Genomic DNA, 21,229 nt, shown 5'->3' with positions numbered 1-21,229 from the left:
AGTGTTGCGCCAATACAAAAAACAAATGCTGTAGGCACACCCCTTATGCAAAATGAAATGTATTAAATCATTTACATCAATGTCGGTCCCTCTTCCTGGGACCTTTCTCAAATAGGGTTTCACATGTAAAAGGCTGCAACTCATACTGTAGATGGCCGCCAAAAACAAATATATATATTTTCAATATAATGTTTTATTTTATTGATCTGTAAAATAAACAAAAAAATAAATAATAAGAGTTATTGAAGGCAGCAGTCCTGGAAACACTTTTTTGTGTTTTTCTTTTAATAGGATTGAAGCAAAGGGTCAAAGTAACAGAACACAACCATAATGTGTTGCCAGGAGTGCAGCTTTAAAGGGATTGGAACAATATAAAAATGGTCTACCTAAAGGGGACTAATTGATATCAATATAATAGAAGGGTCTCTACCTACATAAACTTACCTCCCCTAAGTAAATACCTAGACAATTTCATAAGGGTTGTACATTAAAGTATAAATAATATTTAAAATTGACATCTAAGATATATTACAAATATACGCTCCAGCACAGGATGTTTTGTAGATTTGTAGGATTTTTATATCACATTTTATTAAAACTTAAGTTTTAGATGTTAAATTATGATTTAGAGTGCAGTTTTTTTAAGGGACTTTGATTTTGCTTTATACTATTGTACAATATACATGAAGAAGATATTTGTAAACCTTCCAAGCGGTTTATAGTATAATTTCATTTATAGTACAAAGAACTCTCTTGTTGATTCATTAAAAGTTTTCACAACATACACAAAAATGTAGAGTTGGGTATAAGTACATGTTTTGCTTTTGAATGATCATGTCATCTCACTACTATGGCCCCTATTATTAGCCACAATGGTAATTTTGGTCATTTTCAGACAATATTCTCCATCGACTTCAATTGGGAATTTGTGACGAAAACGGCCCTATCGTCAGCTGTGGCTGATATAGTATAATAAGACACTAACTATGCTGTGAAGATATCTTCCCATTGCTCAGAAGAGTTCAGATCTACTCAGATGAAAAGGACTAACAATTCTCCATCACAGGAAAAATATCTCCACAGTATATTGAATAGTGGCATCTGACAAATAACATTGTAACTCAATTCCATAGACAATATGTCAATGGGAAAAAGTCAACACATTTCTAACAGAAACCAATGCAACCTGCGTGCTTGTTTTCTTACATATCTTTAGCAAAGCAAAACATCCAGGCCCATATTTTGGCTGTCTTGTGCCATAAGACATCTTCCGGCACTGAGAGACATGTTACAGCCTATTGAAGTTTCAGGGCTGTAAGACGTCTTCCAGTGCCGGAAAGTCTCATAAGGGAGAAGACGGTAAATAGTAAATATGGGTGTCATGGAACAAGTAAGCCCATTTCTGCTCTCTCTGATCACCCCCCCCTTCTTTGCAGCTTCTGCTTGTCAGCTCCTTAAGTTCAGCTGGATGCATTTGTTCTACACACACACACCGTGCCTGTGTGATGTATCAATATGTTGCCCTTTCTGCCTGTGAGCAGGTAACCAGTGAGTTGCTACAGCAACCTCTGAGATTCTTCTCAGAATGGGCTATTCTGCCCTCCCCCCTGTCTTTGTTCACAGATAGTCTGTCCCAAGACTATTCCTTTTACCCACATTGCTCCTCACTTCCTTTTTCACCTTGGAGACCGTGAGTACAGCACCGTCTCTGCTACACCCCTATGGCAAGGCCAATTCTTTTCACCTGCCCTTAATTACGAAGCACCTATAGAGAAGCAATCTCACAACACCATTACATCCACAAGTGCCTGTATATACTGCTCCTTTCCTAACAAAGTGAAGAAAATATAACAGGACTTGGTGTGCTTTGGAAAGGGGGCTGAGTTGAAGCTATCTGGGTTCATTCATAGCCTAGACATGACCCTGGGTCCAGAATAATGGGCCAATATATCAAGAACTGACTATGGATCAGATCTGATTTTAAATGCAGCTCCCTGCCAAAGGATCCAATTCGAGCAGACTATTGCTGTACCTCATATTAGAGAAATTGTGATGCATGCATTTTGCATATTTCATTTTTGTTATTTTTATGTGTGTAAATTCAATTTATCAGCAAGTTGTAAGTAGTTTAATGAACTGTAAAGCCACATGCTGGTCTTGCAGAGCAAGCTAAAATGTGCTGTACTTGCAGTAATCATGTATCTGGAACTGCTTCTACCCAGGGGGAAATCTATTCATAGTGTGATAACACTTCATCTGCACCTTAATCTCTTCAACTTTTTTTTTACTGTACATTTAGCATTTAAAATTGTATAGCCTTAATGAATAAGTGTTCCACAATTGATTTCTTATTGAAATATAATTTTATAATGGAAATCGGAATAATATACTTTTTTTTAAGATATAAAGCCTGCTTTAGACTAAGGGTGTGCACTGTTCTGTTCTGACATTTTTTCATGTTTTGTTTTGGATGATATTTTGGGTCCAAAAAGAATTTGGACTTTGGCTCTGTTTTTTTTTTTAAAAAAAAGCAGGAAATGCATAAATAGAATGGGTTTGGTTCTGTTTATGTTAAAACTTGTTTTATTTGGTATTTGTTTTAGATTTTTACCAAATTATTAAATAAATAAAATAAGCAGGAAAATGCTAAAATAGCATAATAAAGCACTAGAAATGCTTCAAATATGTATACGATCATAAATCAATTAAGAAACTAAAATAATATAATATAGATATTTTTTTTAAGTTTTGATGAGAAACATCTAGCCGCAGGCATTTGGACTGGTGTTCTGGTCTTGATTTTGGAATGTCAGATTTGGATTTCACACACTATTTCTACCATACACATCCGAAATGTTGATACTACACAAAGTCTATTACTTACTTTTTCTTTTAGAAGTAATGAAAATGAACGCAATTGGAAATAATAATTATACTGAGGTGGTAGGTGCAAGTTTCCAACAATGCAAACATACTTTGGTTCCTATTTACAGTAGTAGACAGTAGTAACCATTAGCACACAATGGGGCTCATTCCCTAAAACGTGATAAGTGACTTATACCATTATAAATGCCCTTATGGTGCGATATTGCCTGTGTAGCTATTCACAAAGCTCTGATGCTATTCACTAAGCTGTAATAAGCATATAGTACTATAAAAACTTGCAATATTTTGGTGCCAGCTACAGGCTGGTACTAAAGGAATTGCAAGATGCATAAAAGGAACTTCTTTTAGTTTTACTGAATAGGATTGATACTGGAGGCCTGAGGGGAGACCCCCCACCAGGGTGTTCCCATGGGCCCCCGCATCTCCGCGAGAACCCGCATCTCCGGGGGTCCCTGTGGGTCCGTGATTGGTTGGAGTAACATGTGATGGCAGCCATTTTATTTTGGTGATGTCATCTTAAAGGGAGGGAAGCATACCCTTCCTGATTGGCTGGCTTTCCTCCCTTTTGGTGATGTCACATCCTTAAAACTTTTTTTTTTTTTAATAATCTGTCACATGGTACACCAGCCAATCGGATTGGTTGTGTACCATTTGACACTCAAATGTGCTGACACAGGCCTTATATAAGGCCTGTCCCGTCTCATTTGATGCCAAGAAGCTGACGGGTCAACATTCGCCCCAATTGAATTGCAGGGATAGAAGAAAGAAGGGAATAAAAGAAAGAAAAAAAGAATGAAGAAAGAAGAAAAGAATGAAGAAAGAAGAAAAGAATGAAGAACTTTCCGGGGAGACGTCTCTTGAGTCAAGATATGATCACGGACTTCTTTGCATCAGCTGTTTGAAGAATATTTCGTCGTGGGTCAAGAGTTGGTGCTTGCATAGGACGGGGGTGAAGATATCAAAGGTAAGAAACACATGGATTGTATGTTAATTGTGGAATCATTTTCGGATGCCCGTGGACAGCCAATGTGTTTATCTATGCTCCTTTCAGGGAATAGATAAGCACATTGACAAGAAATGCATTTTTAGGTAAATGTTGTTTTTTATTTCATTGTTATGTATTGTATTTTTTGTATGGTGTTTTTTTTTAGGTTGCACATTGACTGCCAATGTGCTTATCTATGCCCTTTTAAGGGTATAGATATGCACACTGACAAGCAATGCATTTTTTCCCAAATGCTTGCTTTAATTTAATTGTTATGTATTGTATTTTTGGTGTTTTTTTTTTTTAGGTTGTCCATTGACTGCCATAGTGGCAAATCATGCCCATATTATATGGGAATGGTGTACCACTGTGCCAATCAATTTGTTTAGTGGCATTATTTTTTCTTATTGAAATGTTATGTATTTTTATTTGGTGCTTGGTTTTTTATTTGTTGTGTGCCCATTCATTGCCATAGTAGCAACCCATGCTCATATTATGGGCAGGGTTTTACCACTGTGCCAATCAATTTGGTTTATTGTCAAATGCTTGTTTTATTTAAATGTAATGTGTTTTATTTTGTGCCTGTTTTTTTATAGCTAGCCCATACATTAACTATAGAGAAAAAGGACTCCAATTATGTAGCACTCTCTCACCTAATTGGATGATTTCTGTAATAATTAAAATATAATTTATTATGAACGATAAAATACAGGGGTTTAAAATAAACAATGAAAAAGCACAGTTTTGATCCAGGTGGAGTATTGGAACCCTAGATGGCAAACAATGCTTATTACAGGGTATTGTTATGAACAATGTCCTTACTGAGGTAAAGTAGGTGGTACGTGCATGTGAATAACACAAACTGACATGTAGGCAGAGATCTCTAATTGACAGATCAGTGTGAACACTAATACTCTTGATGACGAACAGCTGTATGGTAGGTAAAGGCACTGCTTGGAATCCTATGTCATAAGACAAGGGGACCATGACTTAACAAGAAAACTGTGTAAGCAAATAGTAGCAGTGCTCTCCAAATAAAGAACCCTGCAGCTAAATAGTGTCCCGTTAATGTAATCATGGCAATGGTTTAGGCACCTCAGGTGTTGATAGAAAGGTAAAGTCCAACTCCCACAATGTTAACTACAAAATATACCTAAATAACCCCAGGATAGGGTTATTCTAAAGTGGTAGTGAAGTAAGTAAGGTACACGGTACTGATGTAGGTATGGTAAATACTGTATGTTCCTATTGTACAAGGTGCAAAGACCAGTTGTGACTATTAATTGTATCTACTCTCACCTTAGAAAGAGGCTCTGCAAGACCGTTGGGTCAGCCGAAGTGTATGCTGTGCAAGAGCAGGGCAGCGCAAGTACTCCTGTCTGAAGTCTATGCCTGTGACGCCATTGGTTAGCTCTGCGCCTGTACGTTGTCAGGTGTGCTGATGCGCGTTTCACTAAGGAACGCTTTGTCAAGGCCAATAGGAGGGCTAAACGGTACATTGTCAGTGTGGCAACCCATGCCCATATTGGGGGCATTGTTTACCACTGTGCCAATCAATGTGTAGCAGGGGTGGAGGGTGGGTGTAGTTGCCCTGGAGATGGGGGTTAGGCCTCCCAGGTGGGTAGCAGGGTAGGGAGGTTAGCCCCTTAATTACTATAGTGGTTACTAACCACTAAGGTGATTAAGGGGTTAGTTGCCATTAGTTTTTTTTTTAAATTATTATTATTGTAATGTTGCTGACCACAGAGGACAGGGAGGAAGATGAGGACAGCCTTCCTCCTGGCAGGGGTAAGTAGAACTTTAATTTACTTTATGCTGGCTGGTTTTATTTTTAATGGGCAAATGCACTATTATGCATATTTGAATAATAGTAATCTTGCCCATAATTATACTGTATGTGTTGGGGGGGGGGTTTGCTTATTGGTAGGTATTTAAATGTTTATTGGGGGTAGAGGGGGTGAGTGAAGGGGGTACTTGGCCCAGGGTGGCCGGTAAGGCCTATCGAGTGGGTAGTGGGGGGGGGGGCTTAAGCCCTTCATTACCATAGCAATTACCACCGCTATGCTAATGAAGGTGTTAACTCCTCCCACAATCTTCCTGGTAGGACTAACCACCCAACCACCCAGCGCGCGGGTCTGATCTCTCAGAACTGAGATTACCCTTCATACTTCCTATGTGATGCCCTACTCCTGTGATAGACACCAGAATCGGGGATTATTAAAGAAATTTTATATGTAAGTTACTAATTTTATTATTTGTTGCTAATACAATATCTATCTCTCATCTTGGTGCGCTTTTGTGTTTTTTCTTGTTTTGCTAACCACCCAACCGCTTTATTAAGAATTGAAATAATAGTGTACAGAAGCAGAGGTTCTCCTGATCTGAACAGCATTGATCTCAGCCTTGGGGACGCCCTGCTCCCGAGTTACAGGCCCCGTTATGGGTATTTAAATCCCCCGGTCACGTGGGCCGTAACGCAAAGGATTTAAAAATGGCGGGGTTACCGGCACCCCATACCGGGCCTGTAACTCGGGAAGCAGGGGGCATCCCCAAGACTGGAATCAATGTGGTTCAAGTCAGGAGAACCCCTGCTTCTGTACACTATTAATAAAATTAAACATTTAAACTGCACGATCGCCTGGAAGAGCTGTGCACGGAGATGCAGTTCTCTCCGTTCAGCTCTTCCAGACGGTACTTTAAACAAACATTTTCAGTGCAATAACACTTAGAACCCCCCCAACCCCCCCCCAAAAAAACAAGTAGTGAGATCTTGCATTTTTTGACCGCAGTTTAAATAAAATTGTGTTTGTTCTTAGTGAATCCGTTTTGACACACATGTTTTATAGTGCGGTAAAACAATGCAAAGTCGCTTGCCAGTACACAGAATTTATCAAGGTTTAGTGAATAGGCCCCAATAAGTTCATTTGCTTAAATTCGTTTTAGGATGCACTAAGGCTTCGCGCCATTTGGAAAATCTGGGCCAAACCTATGGAGTTTGAGACTATCCTGGTGCAATAAATAGCCCCAGATTTAGCAGTGAAATAATAAACTCTCTATTTCTTTTGTGTTTATAGTAGCCATTATTGATGCTATTTTTGAACCCCGCCTGCTCCAGTTTTGCAGATGGGAGACTTTAATACACATTCCACTATGTTTGGGAATATCGAATGAGGCATTTCCTGCTAGCACAACGAGGGCAAAAACAGAAGCACATATGAGAGAAAAGAAATCCTCACAGGAGTTATTATGTCTCATTATACTGTATGTGAACAAAAATAGAAAGGCCAGCCCAACATACAAAATGACACAACATATAGTACAATACTTCAGTGCTTATCTGCTTCTGACTAAGGTTAATTTAGTTAAACCCTTTGGCCAAAGCGTTATAAGCCTGAAGCCACTTCACGGCATGAGCAGTATGCAGGTCCTAACACTACCTGGCACAATCTCATGTACCTTTCTTTACTGCTGGAGGGACAAAAAACATTCTGGGTCTGTGATACACAGGATCATGATAAAAACTACTAATGGGAAAGTGGGGCGTGGCAAGCTTAACACCCTTTGGAGAACACTGTTTATGCAACAACAGTTGCATAAACCTCATTATATGTAGTTTATCTCAAATTCTACGATAGGACCACCCCTCTGAGAAACTTTACTTTGATGCAAAGACATAGGTATAGTGGGTACCCTTTTGTTTTATTGTCAAAAATTGGCGCAAACAAATTGGTTTGAAATTTATTTTTTGGCCCTAGTTTTGCAGGAGATTCACATGTCACATTCTGAAAATCAAAGAGAGAACCATGCTAAGGATACCAGCAACATGGTACACAAACTGAATCCAATTGTCCAGAAAAGGTCTACCATGCTATTATTACCATTGTAAGAAATTGGGTTACTTCCCTGATTATAATATTGCCAGATGGAACATTAGAGACGGTACTCATGCAAGGAGATTCCATTACATTTGCCTTATAATTTATAAATAATGTGCGAATATTGCATATGTTAGCTTTATTCTTTCCTGTATTTCATACCATATGTTTTTCTAAATGATGTCGAGAGTATCACGCTTTCAAGCTCGTAGCTGAGGTATTTTCATGCAATACGTTGAACTTTCATCAGCAGAAAGAAAACAGAATGAGTTCAGTCCTCATGCGCAAGTCATTGTTATAAAAGTGCATCAGACATTTTATTTGATGTGCGTGCTCGGGTTCCACAAAATTAACTGTTCTTTTTCACATAGCAATATTATGATCCACATTGAAGTAACTTACTTTTTTCTTTTGTAAGAGGTTGAAAAAAATGGAAAATGAAATGCAGAATGTAATAGTTCAAAGAAATAGCCACTATGGAATGTAACCACCTGTAGCATTGGTGCCCCTAGACCACCAGAGACCCCCCTCCTTTGTGTCAGCGCGGTCGCGGGTGCAGTCGGAGGCAGCGACGGACCCGCAGGCTGTTCACAAAGGTGGGGGCCAGTGCAGGGAGCGCTCGGAGTCCCTGGAGCTCCGGCGGCACAACGCGAGGGTGGGGGCCAGTGGAGGGAGCACTGAGAGTCCCGGCGGTGCACCCGGTTAGCGGGGGCCGCCATTGCCGCTACTCGCGCATGCGCAGTGATCGCGCATGCGCAGAAAGAACCGCAGAGCTCTTAGAGAGTTGCGCGAGTGTAGGAAAAGTGCAGGAGAGGTTGCGGCGGCCATTAGGGATTCGCGCAGGCACAGGGAAGGCGCGCACGCGGCCCCAATATGTTTGCAGCCTCCACGGGACTACAACTCCCATGAGGCTTAGGGCCAAACACACCAGGTGCCTCAGTGTGGCCAATGAGGGCCAAGGATCTCTAGAGGGAGAAAGTAGATACATTGTTTGGGCTTGCAGCACGCTAGTTAGTTGGAGCTGGGGAGATGTAGGGGAAGGAAGGGTGCAGGGAGCAAGTGCAGCTCCTGCATCGAGTAAGGTCCCCCACATCCCAAGTAAGGCCCCAACTCCCCATCAGGTTAGTGGGTAAGTGCTGAGGGACGGCCCAACATAGGGACGCTGCCCTTAGTGCGTGTGAGTGCTGTCTTGTCAGGGTCACGGCTGGCAGTGCTGTGAGGCCTGACAAGAAGGCATAGTGTTAGCGTGCAGCAAGTTTGCTGTACGCACTCCGCAGGTTGCAGTGCGTGGCTGCGAGTGTTAGTTCTTAGTTAGTCAGGACTGGGAAGAGTTAGGGGAGAGGGGCAGGCTATAAACCCCTGTAGGCCCCTAGGAGTTTCCCCCTAAGCCATCAAGGTTGCTGTGCTGTAGGGACGGCCTATAGTACAGTATTTCCCTGTAGTTATAAGAGTCAGTTAGGGACTCAGCGGGCGCTGCGCCTCCGTGCAGCGAGGTGGGCACAGTTCATCGTTGTGGCTGCAGCAGTCCTCCGGGTGGGTTCGTCAGGGAGGTGGTTCCGGTGTTCTTCGGTCGCCGGATCCTTTGTGAAGCCAGTTGCTGATCTGAGCACAGGAGTGCTCGGGCAGGTACTTTATGTCAACAAGTGCACCAACGGGCCCTTAGTTTAATAGTGACTGCGCAGTCACCCATATCCTATCTCTCTACACGAGTGCGGGACATTGGGTGTGGATCCTATGGACATGGGGTGGGATCATCCTGTGTTGGGGAAGCGTCCTGTGAGATGCATTAGTTAGTGTCTCCTCCCGAGAGGGACACCCGTCATTCTGTGCATGTTTATGGAGTGTTATGTTTCCTTAAGTAAACAGTATTGGTTATCATACTTAAGGTGTGTGAGTATTGTATGTGTCCTGCGAGGAACAATTCCTGCTCTGCTAGGAACCATCGCAGGTGGAGGCGCTGCACCGAGTACCGTGTCACTCTTAATATAATTGCCCCAGGTTCCCCGTGGTGGAAGCTCCACCCTCCTGCGAGCCAACAGGTAAAGCACCACACCGGGTAACACCGTATGTTCTCCGCACCCACACTAGATCTGCGATTGGGGGGGGGGGAATACCTGTTACACACCTATAGCTGATATTCATAGTATTTACCACAATAATGTCAAAAGAGCAAAAAGTATTGGGCAGGATTAATACAGGGGTACATCCTTCAGAGTATGGCTGTGCATTTAATCTTCTATTGTATGCAATAAAAGTATAGTATTTGGGCTTTATAATATATTTGATTTCCTTAGCTGGTGCCAGTAGGTAATAGCAAAGGTAATGGTTGATTTGAACTAATGCTTAAATCAAGCAATTTGATTGGTTAAATCAAGCAACCAATCAAACTGCTTGATTTAAGCATGCATTCAAATCAACCAATCAGAATGCTGTATTTAATCTTGATAGTGCCCTAATGATGTACCTTGTCCATCATTAGACCTGGTACACCAAAGGCCCTTATGACGGACTATGTACTGTACAATATGGGCACTTGCTCATTTTCAGGGACATGAATGGGCAGCAAGAAGTGGACAGCTAGAAGTAGAGTGATCAAATGATCCGGAAATGCCAGATTCCACGGCACTGTAAAAGTCAACTCATGATCCTAAACAAATGTGTTATTTGAGGGTGACAGGCCCTACACAAGGGTTGTGCCCTCACTTAACGTGGCAGTTGGCAATGGAGGGGGGGCATGACAATGGGGCTGCAGACAAGAAAAAAGAAGACAAAGAAGAAGAATGGATCAACAAATAACAGGAATGTATTACTCTTCAATCAACTGAGCGAGGATCCATGGCTTCAAGCAAAATTAAAGGAGGACACTTGTTTTACCCAGATATAATTGGATTTAGTCTGCTGGATTACTGGATAACTTTTTGACTTTTTGCTTTCTTATGGTTGTGACAGTGGGCCATTGGATTTGCTTTTTTTTTAACTTTTCCGGGGTTTTGGGGGTCTTTTTCTTATTTAGCCGTCGGGTCAAAGATTATTTTAATGGACTATTTTTAGTGGGTCATTGACCCCAATATTAGAGAGGCCTCATTAACCTCTTTGTAAAGTGCACAGGAGCAGTGTTTGCTCTGTGTATGCGCTATACAAGACATTGAGATAGATAGATGCCAAGGAGCCTACTTAGGCTCTTCCTGAGAGGGCCTGGGTAGCCTCAAGGGCACTCGAGGGGTTAAAGGTCATTTTATATCTATTGCAATATATGCTTTAATATTGCTTTATTCTGTGTGCATCTTTACATTGTGGTTTATGTTATTTAAGTTTATAGCATGATTTACTGCCCTATTAGCCAGTTTTGTATCAAATGGATTGAAGTCAGTCCTAAAGATGGGAGAGAGGATTGTTGGGGTAGGGTGTTGAGGTAGGCTGGAGGGCAGGGTGCGTGGGTGATGCAATAGGGGCTCTGGGGTGTTGGTTAAATCCCCTGTGGTGGAAGGTGGTGGGGGGGTGGGGGGCTGGGGGTTAGTCCCCCTGTTTGCCCTACGTATTAGTAATGCGATATTGGCCTATTTGGTATGGAAGAGGGTAGGCAGTGTAGTGGTAGGAATACAACTAGCACCTAGTAGATCTTAGTGACCAGCTAGTCATGGGCTTCAGATGACTATCTGCCTACTTGGGCTTCTAAAGGTTTAATAGATTAAAAAGTTGTTAAACGTCTAGGTAAAATATTTTTATCATCAATTTCAGCCTTAATTTACATAGGCAAATAGGCCTACCGCCAGCTTTGGATAGGCGATACTTTTTTGGGGCACCAACTCGATACCTTTAGATTTCAGAGTTTAATGAGTAGCATACAAATTTGTAAATTGGTGTAGTTAACTCATTTTCATGTTTACAGTATTTCGGAAAAATGTTAACACACGTTCAAATATGCGTTTTATATAATGCTGTAACAAGTGTATTAAATAACTCAGATTTATTCCTGTTAACGCATATATTTTTGTTCGGGAATTCACAATATTGGCTATTTTTAGAGGTCCGTGCAAATATTTTTCAACATCAATATTTCTCTGAAATATAGGATTCCAGAACTATGGTATAAGTATTTGAATAAAAATGAAATGTAAAGTGGCCAATTTCAAAAAAGTGTTTAAATTCTAATGTAGGAGTCAGAAACTGAGACAATACAAGTGGCAGAAATCACATACAGCCTTGACTTTTTCTCTCATTCTGTAACGTATATCCATTGTATTGTTTCTTGTGAATGTTATTTATTGTTAATACTTACACAGTATGTCACAAAAAAATTATACAGTACATAAGTAATTAACGTGTGAGTAATTAATGTGGTTATTAAAACATCACAGCGATTTTTTTTAACAACAGAATTGCTTGATGCAACTTTTTACTTATTTTTTTTTAGAAATTGACCCAGATTATTGAGAACTAAAAAAAACACACGCCCATGAACTTCTGTAACCAGGTTTGGTCAAATCTGTATAGGCTTTTTGCAATAAAATGTTCCCAATAAAAATGTTGTGTTGTTTTATAGAATCAACATGGCTGGCATCATTAAAAATGTGGCAAAGATTCATCTGGATCTAAGGTCTATTACTTCAGTTATAAGACACAGGAGTATTATTATTATTTATGATCTGGTGCCATAACATATTTAAAGATGATGCGAGACATACTGAAATGTGAGCAATTTAAATCCCTTAGTATATTAGACTCAAAACTTAACTAAAACCTAAACTGCTATAGGAGTCAACAATGATTTTAAAACAGTGTATTGTTGTGCTGGTAATGGACTTATCAGCAGAAATACAGTACTATAGTGTGAAACATCTTACCAGAAAGGCAAAACTAGTTTAGTTAAGTTAAAATGCCAAATTAAAGATTAAACTGGCCATCCACCTGTACAGTGTCTCTACTTTATTAATGTAAAAGAAGAAAAGATGCACTCACATGGCTCAGTTATAAGACACAGGAGTATTAATGCCTCCGGTGCACGCACGCACCTGATCCGGTGCTTTGAATATAAAGTGTTCACCCAGAGATGGAAGAACATAACAGGACTCCAAAGGACTTGATATAATAAAGTGAAAAATGTATTAGAAAAGATGATCGACGTTTCGAATCACCACTCGGACCTCTATCAAGATACTCAAGCGAAAAATACTGTTGAAATAAGTTAAAGAGTGGGTGTGTCCACGTGAAAACAATGTGTGCTGCGTGCTTGTAGCACCAAAGTGTAAGTGCGTGAATGTTAGGTAAGCATGCCATAACAATAATAAAACACACAACAGAAAAGCGTAGTGTCATGAATTGTTAAAGCAAGTGTCGTGTTCCAGTGCTCAAAACCACCTATGTGTAGCATAAAAAAAGAGACTAACATTGACCCAAAGCTAAGTAGAAGACTGTGTAACAAAAACAAGAATGTTAGTCTCTTTTTTATGCACTGGAATAAGCACTATTTTGAGCACTGGAATAAGACACTTAGGGGCATATGCAGAGAGCAGCGAATTAAAAAATTGGCGAGGGTAATAAAAAGTAGCTTTTTTGGAGAGTTTTATTCTCCATATGCAGAAATGTGCGAATTCTGCAATTTATAGCATGAATGCGTGTGGCGAGTTTAAAATGGAGAGATGCGCGCTGCTGAAATGTGTTAAAAAAAAATCGCGCATTTTTTTTTTCCTTTCCTATGGCCGGCGAGCTCCAGCTTCTTACCAACTTTTCTTGGCGGAGCAAATTGTAGAAAATCGCGCCATTTTATTGGCGCGAACAGCCGCTAGATGCCGTTCGCGCCTTTCTGAATTAGGATATTTTTAAAACTGGCGAGATGTAGGTTCTCGCCAGCCGCGCGGCGAGATTTACAAATAGAAAAAAAAACCTGGCGCGTTTTTCGTACCTCGCCATTTTCAGCTGTTTTTGCGCGATTTTCTCCGAAAAATGGCGAGATTTTAAATAGCGCTGCTCTCTGCATGAGGCCCCAAGTTTAACAATTCATGACACCACTTTTCTGATGTTTGTTTTATTATTGGGAAGGTAGTGTATGGTTGCCTAGCATTAACACATTTAAACTTTGGCGCCACAAGCACACAATACCTGTTGAGGACACACCCACACTTAACCTTATTTAAACAGTATTTATCACTTGTTTAAGTATCTTGATAAAGGTCCAAGTTGTGGATCGAAACGTCGATCATCTTTTCTAATACATTTTTCACTTGGTTGTATCAGGTCCTCTTGAGTACCTTTCTACTTTATTAATTAGAGCAGCTGTCAAGGGAAAATTGATAGGAATTGGAGGCTTTCAGAGTGCTGTCTCTGGCTGGCAATGTAGCTCTACAAACACCAGCAGCATCCTGAGTGACTGCTACTGGTAACAGGGAACATGTGGTGAGAGGCCACACATCACATCATCTTACAAACCCACATTCAATAAAAGTCGATAAGTGAAAAAAATCAGCGTTATCGGTATTCCCCGCCAATTTTACATATGGTTCCATTCACTAAAGCTACAGTATATCACAAGTGTTAAGTGGGGCATTTTACTGTGTTGATATGTCAGTGTTATGTTTAAAGGCTAGTGCAAACACGCATACAAATGTATGCAAACGAGGAATATCGTCTAATTACTTATACACATGCTAATCACTAAACTCTGATACCTGGCTAACAAAAAGAGATCAATGTATGACCTACCCCAGGCGGGTATTAGGCCTATCTTGCCTATTTATATTATGGCCAAATTAGACGTAGGCAACATAAGACTAGCCAACCTCGAATAGGTGATACAAATAAATTATTGTAACCCTTCCTGCCCGGCTTATAGCAAGTTTACATCGTTGTACAGTGTTAGCTAACCAGTATGGGTTACCATGACTCAGGGTGATGGATTCAGGTGGCTGTACAATGAGGTTGATAGGATGAAAATAATGGGTGCCAGGAACTTTTATAGTACAACATAAGTTGTTTATACTCGTCCCCAGGCACGTGGACATTCCACAATCATGCAACAGCATTTTTCTAGTATTGTAGTTCTACATGAATACTGCGTTTCCTTTAGTGCTTACTTTTAACACTCAAATGGAGGTGAATTGAATTACAGTAGTTGCTCGAAGTTCCCCTTTGTTGCTTCGGAATAATCATCTTTTTTACCTCATTTATACTAGGCCCATTACGGGGATCCTGGATGGTCCTTTGTAATTTACAACTGAACCTTTGGCTTGTATGGGGATTGCCACTTCCATATAGACTGAAACGAGTATTACTGCGGATCCGCGGTTAGAGCCAATCTACCAACACCCGGGAGCCCTCTTTTCTGAGGCCCTCATTGGCGTGCCGCCTTCCTATCATTGGGACTTGCTGGACTCCATTAGTCTTCTTCTGGGATCCTAACAAAGGCACTGCCTCTCTGCAATATAATAAATAAAGGGGACCTGGTCGGTTCTACTATTTTATGGGTCTATCCCCATCTCCTCTCCCAGAGGGACCTCTCTTCATATCCTCCAGGAACCTACTTTCTAGAACTTTCTCCCTATTTTAAATAGTCTCCCGTGATGTCAGAATCCCTACGGTAACACAGGCTTGGACCCAGCATACACTAACCTGCTAATAACCCTTTAGGAGGGGGGTTACATTATATTAAGATTGTAGAACATAATATATTAACCACTTGGTATTCCAAGTAGCCAGCTAGTCATGTCAACCTGTGACTAGCTGGCCAATTGGGACACAAAAGTTTTAATATCTACAGAAATGGATGTTATGTTTTTTATGGGGTGTTTTGTAGGATGTTAAGTTGTATATTAACCCCTTTGGTGCCTGAAATGCACCAATGTAATGCATTGGTAGCCTCGGCCATCAAAGTGGTTAATACATTTTCTGCCATAGGGTTGTGTAAGAAACCTATTTCTTTGCATCGCTGGCGCTGGTTCATACAGATTTCTTTGGGGCAATACTCATTTGTATTTACCACTACGTTAACACAATTTCCATGTATGCAAATGTAAATAAGTATCGCATTCCATTTATGAATACGTAATTCTTAGTAAATACTGTGCTAAAATTATACTTATAATTATTACTGTCTAAAAATTATTGCTGCAATGCCTTTTTTTCGACCCTTAGTGATTTGAGCCCATAGTGTTTGTCAAAATACATTGGGATATATGTATCAGAAACTGTGCAAGTTCGACAAACACAAAGTAAATATTAGCATGTGTACATTTTTCAGCAGCTTTATATGTATGAATCTTTCAAAACTTGCTTTCTACATTTGGCGCAGATCAATTAGGAACTTTATTTAGTACAATGGAATAGAAAAACTGCACCAGTTATAGGCGCAACATTTGATACATCTCATTATACCATTATTCTAACTCTCTCCTCCCCAACTCCTGTAACCACTCCCCGAAATGCTTATGGCACCAGTGGATCAAATTGGGAAAACAAATTGATTAAAGCAACTTGATACAAAGTCACAAAGAGTTAAAATGATGCAATTTTAGAGCAATGCTCCATGTTGTGACATGATACATATCTCCGTATTTGTTTTGTAACATCTCCAATTTTATGTATTTACATTATTACTTGATGAAGAGAATATGGATGTACCAGGATTTAGCAGCAACTGCTTTTGTGCTAAAATGAAAATAGAGAGTACACAGTAATCTATAGATCAGGGGTGCGCAAACTTTTAAGCCTGTGCTCCCCTGACTGATCTCCACCATGCCCATGCCCCCCCCCCCATCCCCCACCCCACTTCTCGGCTCGGCATCAAAACACTCCCTGGGGTCATGTTACATGGCAACACAACATCACGTGACCCTGAGGCGTCATTTGATGCTGGGTTGCCAGGGAGACGCCTCCCTGGAAGCCAAGGTCAGTAAATTTACAGAGGCCTTGAGCGGTACCCCACGCATTTAATTTAAATGCCTTCGGGGAAGCGCGGGGCTTCTGTAAATGCAACGCCACCCATAGAAAATCCCAAGCCCCCCAGTTTACACACACCTGCTATCGATAACTGATCCTAACAACAAGTGAACCGTAAAGAATTCTAAGCAGAACAGTGGTATATTACACATGCAATATGTGTAAGTTCCCTCTGCTCACTGAAAACAGAGAATGCAACAATGATACTCAAATCCCAACATACAATGAGTTTCATACAGCACCACAGTTTCTGATGAAAATGCTGACTTTCACAGCATATGGAAGACACTGAATATGTGAATGTCTGTGCTGTAAACTTCCAAGATAATAAGTGAACTTCATCAAAAGAAATATCTGACATTTTAATTTGTTGGTCACTATTTGCTGGGAACTGGATCTTTTGATGTCTGCTTTTTCTTTTCATGGACCAAAATGAAAACTATTCATGGATGTGGCTGTACATGATCTCATAAACAACCCTATTATATTATATGCCAAATAATACACCCAGGAAAGGCTCCTACTTGGTCTTTAAAGATTATTTAATAAATACATATGCCCATATTTCATGTTGGTCCAATAATGGACAAATGCATTACTTTTGTAGTCTTATGATTATGTTGTCTTGTGATCGGTTTTAATATAAACATGAGCATTTGTAAATATAAGTAGAAATAATATGTCAACTGACCCAGACACTAACAAATAGTTTCTATGTTAACTAACAAATAACACCTGTTTAGTGGACTTGCTCTGGTTAAGCTAGAGGCCAGGGACATAGAAATGACTTTTTTTTAATGTTTAACAGATACAGTATGACAGTAACAGCACTAGATGTACAGCAATGCCATCAATCCAGTGGGGAGAACTCATGTAAACTACACCCTTACATTTTTCTTTTGGCTGCACAGTAGTAAACCTGACTCACAGGACAAGTATTTTCCTTATTGACTTACTGTGGGATCCTTGCCAGCCAACTTGCACTCTTCAACTTTGTTAGCCGAGGCCGGCCAAAAAACCTGATTAGAAATAAAATAAAAAATTACAAATATTTACAAAATATGACTTTTACAATTCCAGAAACATTTTTAAGGATGTGTAACATTAGTATTGCCATATTTTGTGTATAGCAGTTGGACTAAATATTTAAAAAAAATCAATTTTGAAGCGTAGGTGCAACTTTATTTTTCCTATATTAAACTAATTTGCTGTCAAACAGATGTATTGTAGATATGTTACACTGTTGCCATAATGTGGCTGGAATGCAGTTTTAATGCATCCCAGGTGAGTTTTCACAAGATGTGCTACTTTCAAACTCTTGATGATAAGCCCAGGAAAGTCATAAAAAAAAATATGAGTGGCTACAGGTTCGTTCTGCCTTTTCTCCAAAATGTCACCGTACATGCTATTTAAGTGGGATATTCATGCATGTCTCACATAGCTGAGGGAGGCCGGCTGTGGAGTCCCAGTAATAATATAAAGGGTAGCCCCAATAAGGACCAGTCTCCCTGCATCACGTATAGACTCGGTCAGTGTACAAATGTTGCACCCTTAACAAAAAACAGAACAGACTCTGGAACAAAACGAGGAACGCGCCTTTAAATGGTATAAATAGTGCATTTATAAAATCATTTTTTTTAAACTTAACATTTCCAAGGTATATGCAGCAAATGCTTCAGGGGGGTTCTACAATGTTTGCTAAACAATCTTACCACCAATATACTTTCCCTGCAATATACTGTATATGATGCTATTCGGGATTTGTTGTATTAACATTATTTTCTATTAATTCACTTTATTTGAACCTTTATGTTTAAATCCAAATGTGGTATTTAAATGGATGCTAGGTCCAATTTGGATTGAGGAATTCCTTATTTGTCCATGCTACTCTTTTGGATGTTTAAAAACCATGTATTTGATATGAAAATATTTTTTATTTTCCATGGGTAATTAGAATTTTGGGAAGTTATTTTTCTATAAAGAACCATAGGAACTTGAAAAACATTCTGTGGCTGAAATATAGAATTGGTATGTCATTGTTTCATGGTCTATATCAGCGCCATAAATATCCTTTTGAGTGGGGTGAAAATAGTACATTTTATTATACATTTTATTATCAAAACTTGCTAACATGTTAACATATCTCCATTTTGTCTTGAGGGGCCCACTTAAAGGACAGAAGAAAGTTCAAGATCGCTAATTACAGACCAAGCATGTGTTTTACTATAGAGCCAACTTCATTGTCCACATGCAAATCAAACCACTGATTGCTACTTGGTTATCTTTAGATGATTGTCTTAAGGAACTCCCCATGCATAGTGGACCATACAGGGTTTAAAATAAATGAGAGTTTTCCCAAAAGCATATCCTTTTTTTATATACTGTACAAGTTCCCATTACTCCAAACCTTAACAAAGCACTCAAGTTTTTTTTAATTGAACTGCAATAGTGCCAATTGGGGCACTATTGCATGAAAACTAGAACTACCATACAATAGTGTTCTGATCAGCACTTTCACAGTTTAATGAATAACCCTCTTAAATGTAACAGTAATGTGTCTTGCTGCATTGATGCTTCAGAAATCTTTAATGCAAGAAAGCAGAAATGATGGAAGTGCTGGTAATGATGACCCAGAATTACAATTATAATGTTTGTGAACAAGAATGAATTAACGCTTTGTTCACGTGCTTCAAGTGTAAATGAGGCCTAATATTCTCATTCTAATTAATGAGGCAAAAGACGACAGTAAAAATATGTTTATTTTAAATAAGAAATAAACTCAAAATTTAGAAAATCCTCATCAATTCGGGAAGAAGTCCCATAAAATACCGGTAGATCCCATTGATATCAACTATTTATAACCCTGTGGGGCTTATGCAGAGAGCTAAGTACCGGAAAGGCTTAAATCCGCCGCAGGATTGGCATTTAATTGTTTCCTATGCAGGGTACTCCGGTAGCGCGGTGTGCATTAAATTGTTAAGTAGGCGAGTTTCACTTGGCGTGAAACCTGCCATTCTGAGGCGCGCGGTATCTGGCCACAATACAGCCAACTTTTGGTGGCGGGCAAAATTTCACCCGAACGCGCCATATAGTAGCTCCGATTGGCGCGTACATGCGCATCGGAGCTACTGGAATCGTGCGTGTTTTTGCAATGGCGAAATCACGCTTCTCGCCACCCGTCTGGCGAATTTGACTTGGCCCGCCAAGTTCTCGCCACTTGCTCTTTAAATGCTGACTTTTTGCCACAAACCTGGCGAGATTATCCTTACCGTACCTCTCTGCATAAGCCCCTGTGTTCGGTATTCGTGTAAGTTTTTTTTTCTCTACAACAGCTGATCTTATCAGTATTGGTACTCTTTATTTTTGAAGGATAACAACTCTGTAACAATACACATTAAGTGTTAAAGTATGCATTTCTATTCTTCTTATAGTCAACGAATTGAACTAACAGAACACACAGTACGTTATGTAAAATAACAGCAGTGTCATCAGTTATAGGAACTTACACTTAAAGGATCGTGACTTATGTTGTTAATGTTCAAAGACAGAATATGATCTTTGCTGCCCACATAAATCCTGTCCTGATCTTCATCCATCAGTAAAATCCTGTAGTCCAGTGGGCTCTGTGATATACTGTAATATTCAGAAGTTTTGGTTTCTTGAAGTTCTGCAAAGAAGAAGAAAAAAAAAGAAAAGTTGATATGTTTCTGTTTTACGCCACATCTGGTTGTAAGAAGAAAATCATTGATAATTTTCACTTGTAATAATAGGTTTTTTTTTTTTTCTAGTATAGTGCTGACAGTGTATGCAGTGCTGTACATATAATGTTTACAGGCACAAATCCCTGCCCCATAGAGCATACAATCAATTTGGCACACAGAGACAACGTTATTTGCCCAAGGTCACAAGGATCCCACACTGAGATTTGCACCAGGATCCCTTATATTCAAGCTCAGTGTCTTTTCTCACTGTGGCAGGCTCCTTCAGCCATTTGACACTATTTCTCGTATTACTAGTTTTGCAACGAGAAGCCCTGGTTCAGAAGATATTGAGCTCTGTTATTCCCATTACAAGAATGGGCACTGCCAGTTAATGCCAGCCTTATTCACTGGCATGCGGGTATGACTTTATTAATAGCCTGGTTTTCTTCACAAAAACATTGGCATACAATGGGTATGCATGTGACTTGGCTATATAAGGTGTCTCAGGACCACATACTAAATATGGCTGTACATTGCCCAGTGGGATCATGTTTTGTAGACCCCCTATACGGGTAAGTGAAAAAAGAAAACATCCAGTGCTTGCTGTTGAACCCTTTGAGTGCCAGAGGGGTCACGGCATTTAAGTGACAGTGCCCCTATGCCTATTGGAGCTATTTATTGTACAGCACTTCCTGAATTTAGCAGTGCCTCACCACCTTTGAGTGAGGCTAGTCTGTCCCAGCAAACTGCCAGGACTCCCTCAGGGGAGTGGTGTGGGAGAAGACTATTCCTCTTACGCCATCAGGGAGTAAGGGAAGAGTTAGGGCTGCTTTCAGTGCCGTTGACTTGGA

At 40.0% G+C, this 21,229-nt stretch overlaps 1 protein-coding gene across 1 annotated transcript in view; it reads right to left on the bottom strand.

Annotated features, from left to right (window-relative positions):
* The window catches only part of SEMA3C (semaphorin 3C), a 95,158-nt gene extending 74,819 nt beyond the window's left edge, over nt 1-20,339 (bottom strand). The window contains exons 1-2 of the mRNA XM_075599585.1: nt 20,184-20,339; nt 17,634-17,696 (exon numbers count right to left, since the gene is read on the bottom strand). Coding sequence (XP_075455700.1) covers nt 17,634-17,696; nt 20,184-20,273 — 153 coding nt within the window. The 5' untranslated portion in view covers nt 20,274-20,339. The remainder of the gene's footprint in view (nt 1-17,633; nt 17,697-20,183) is intronic.
* Between the last annotated feature and the right edge of the window lie 890 nt (nt 20,340-21,229).

Source organism: Ascaphus truei, chromosome 5 (genome assembly GCF_040206685.1).
Source record: "Ascaphus truei isolate aAscTru1 chromosome 5, aAscTru1.hap1, whole genome shotgun sequence".
NCBI classification, from domain to species: Eukaryota; Metazoa; Chordata; class Amphibia; order Anura; family Ascaphidae; genus Ascaphus; species Ascaphus truei.
This window is presented reverse-complemented; position numbering and strand designations above follow the sequence as displayed.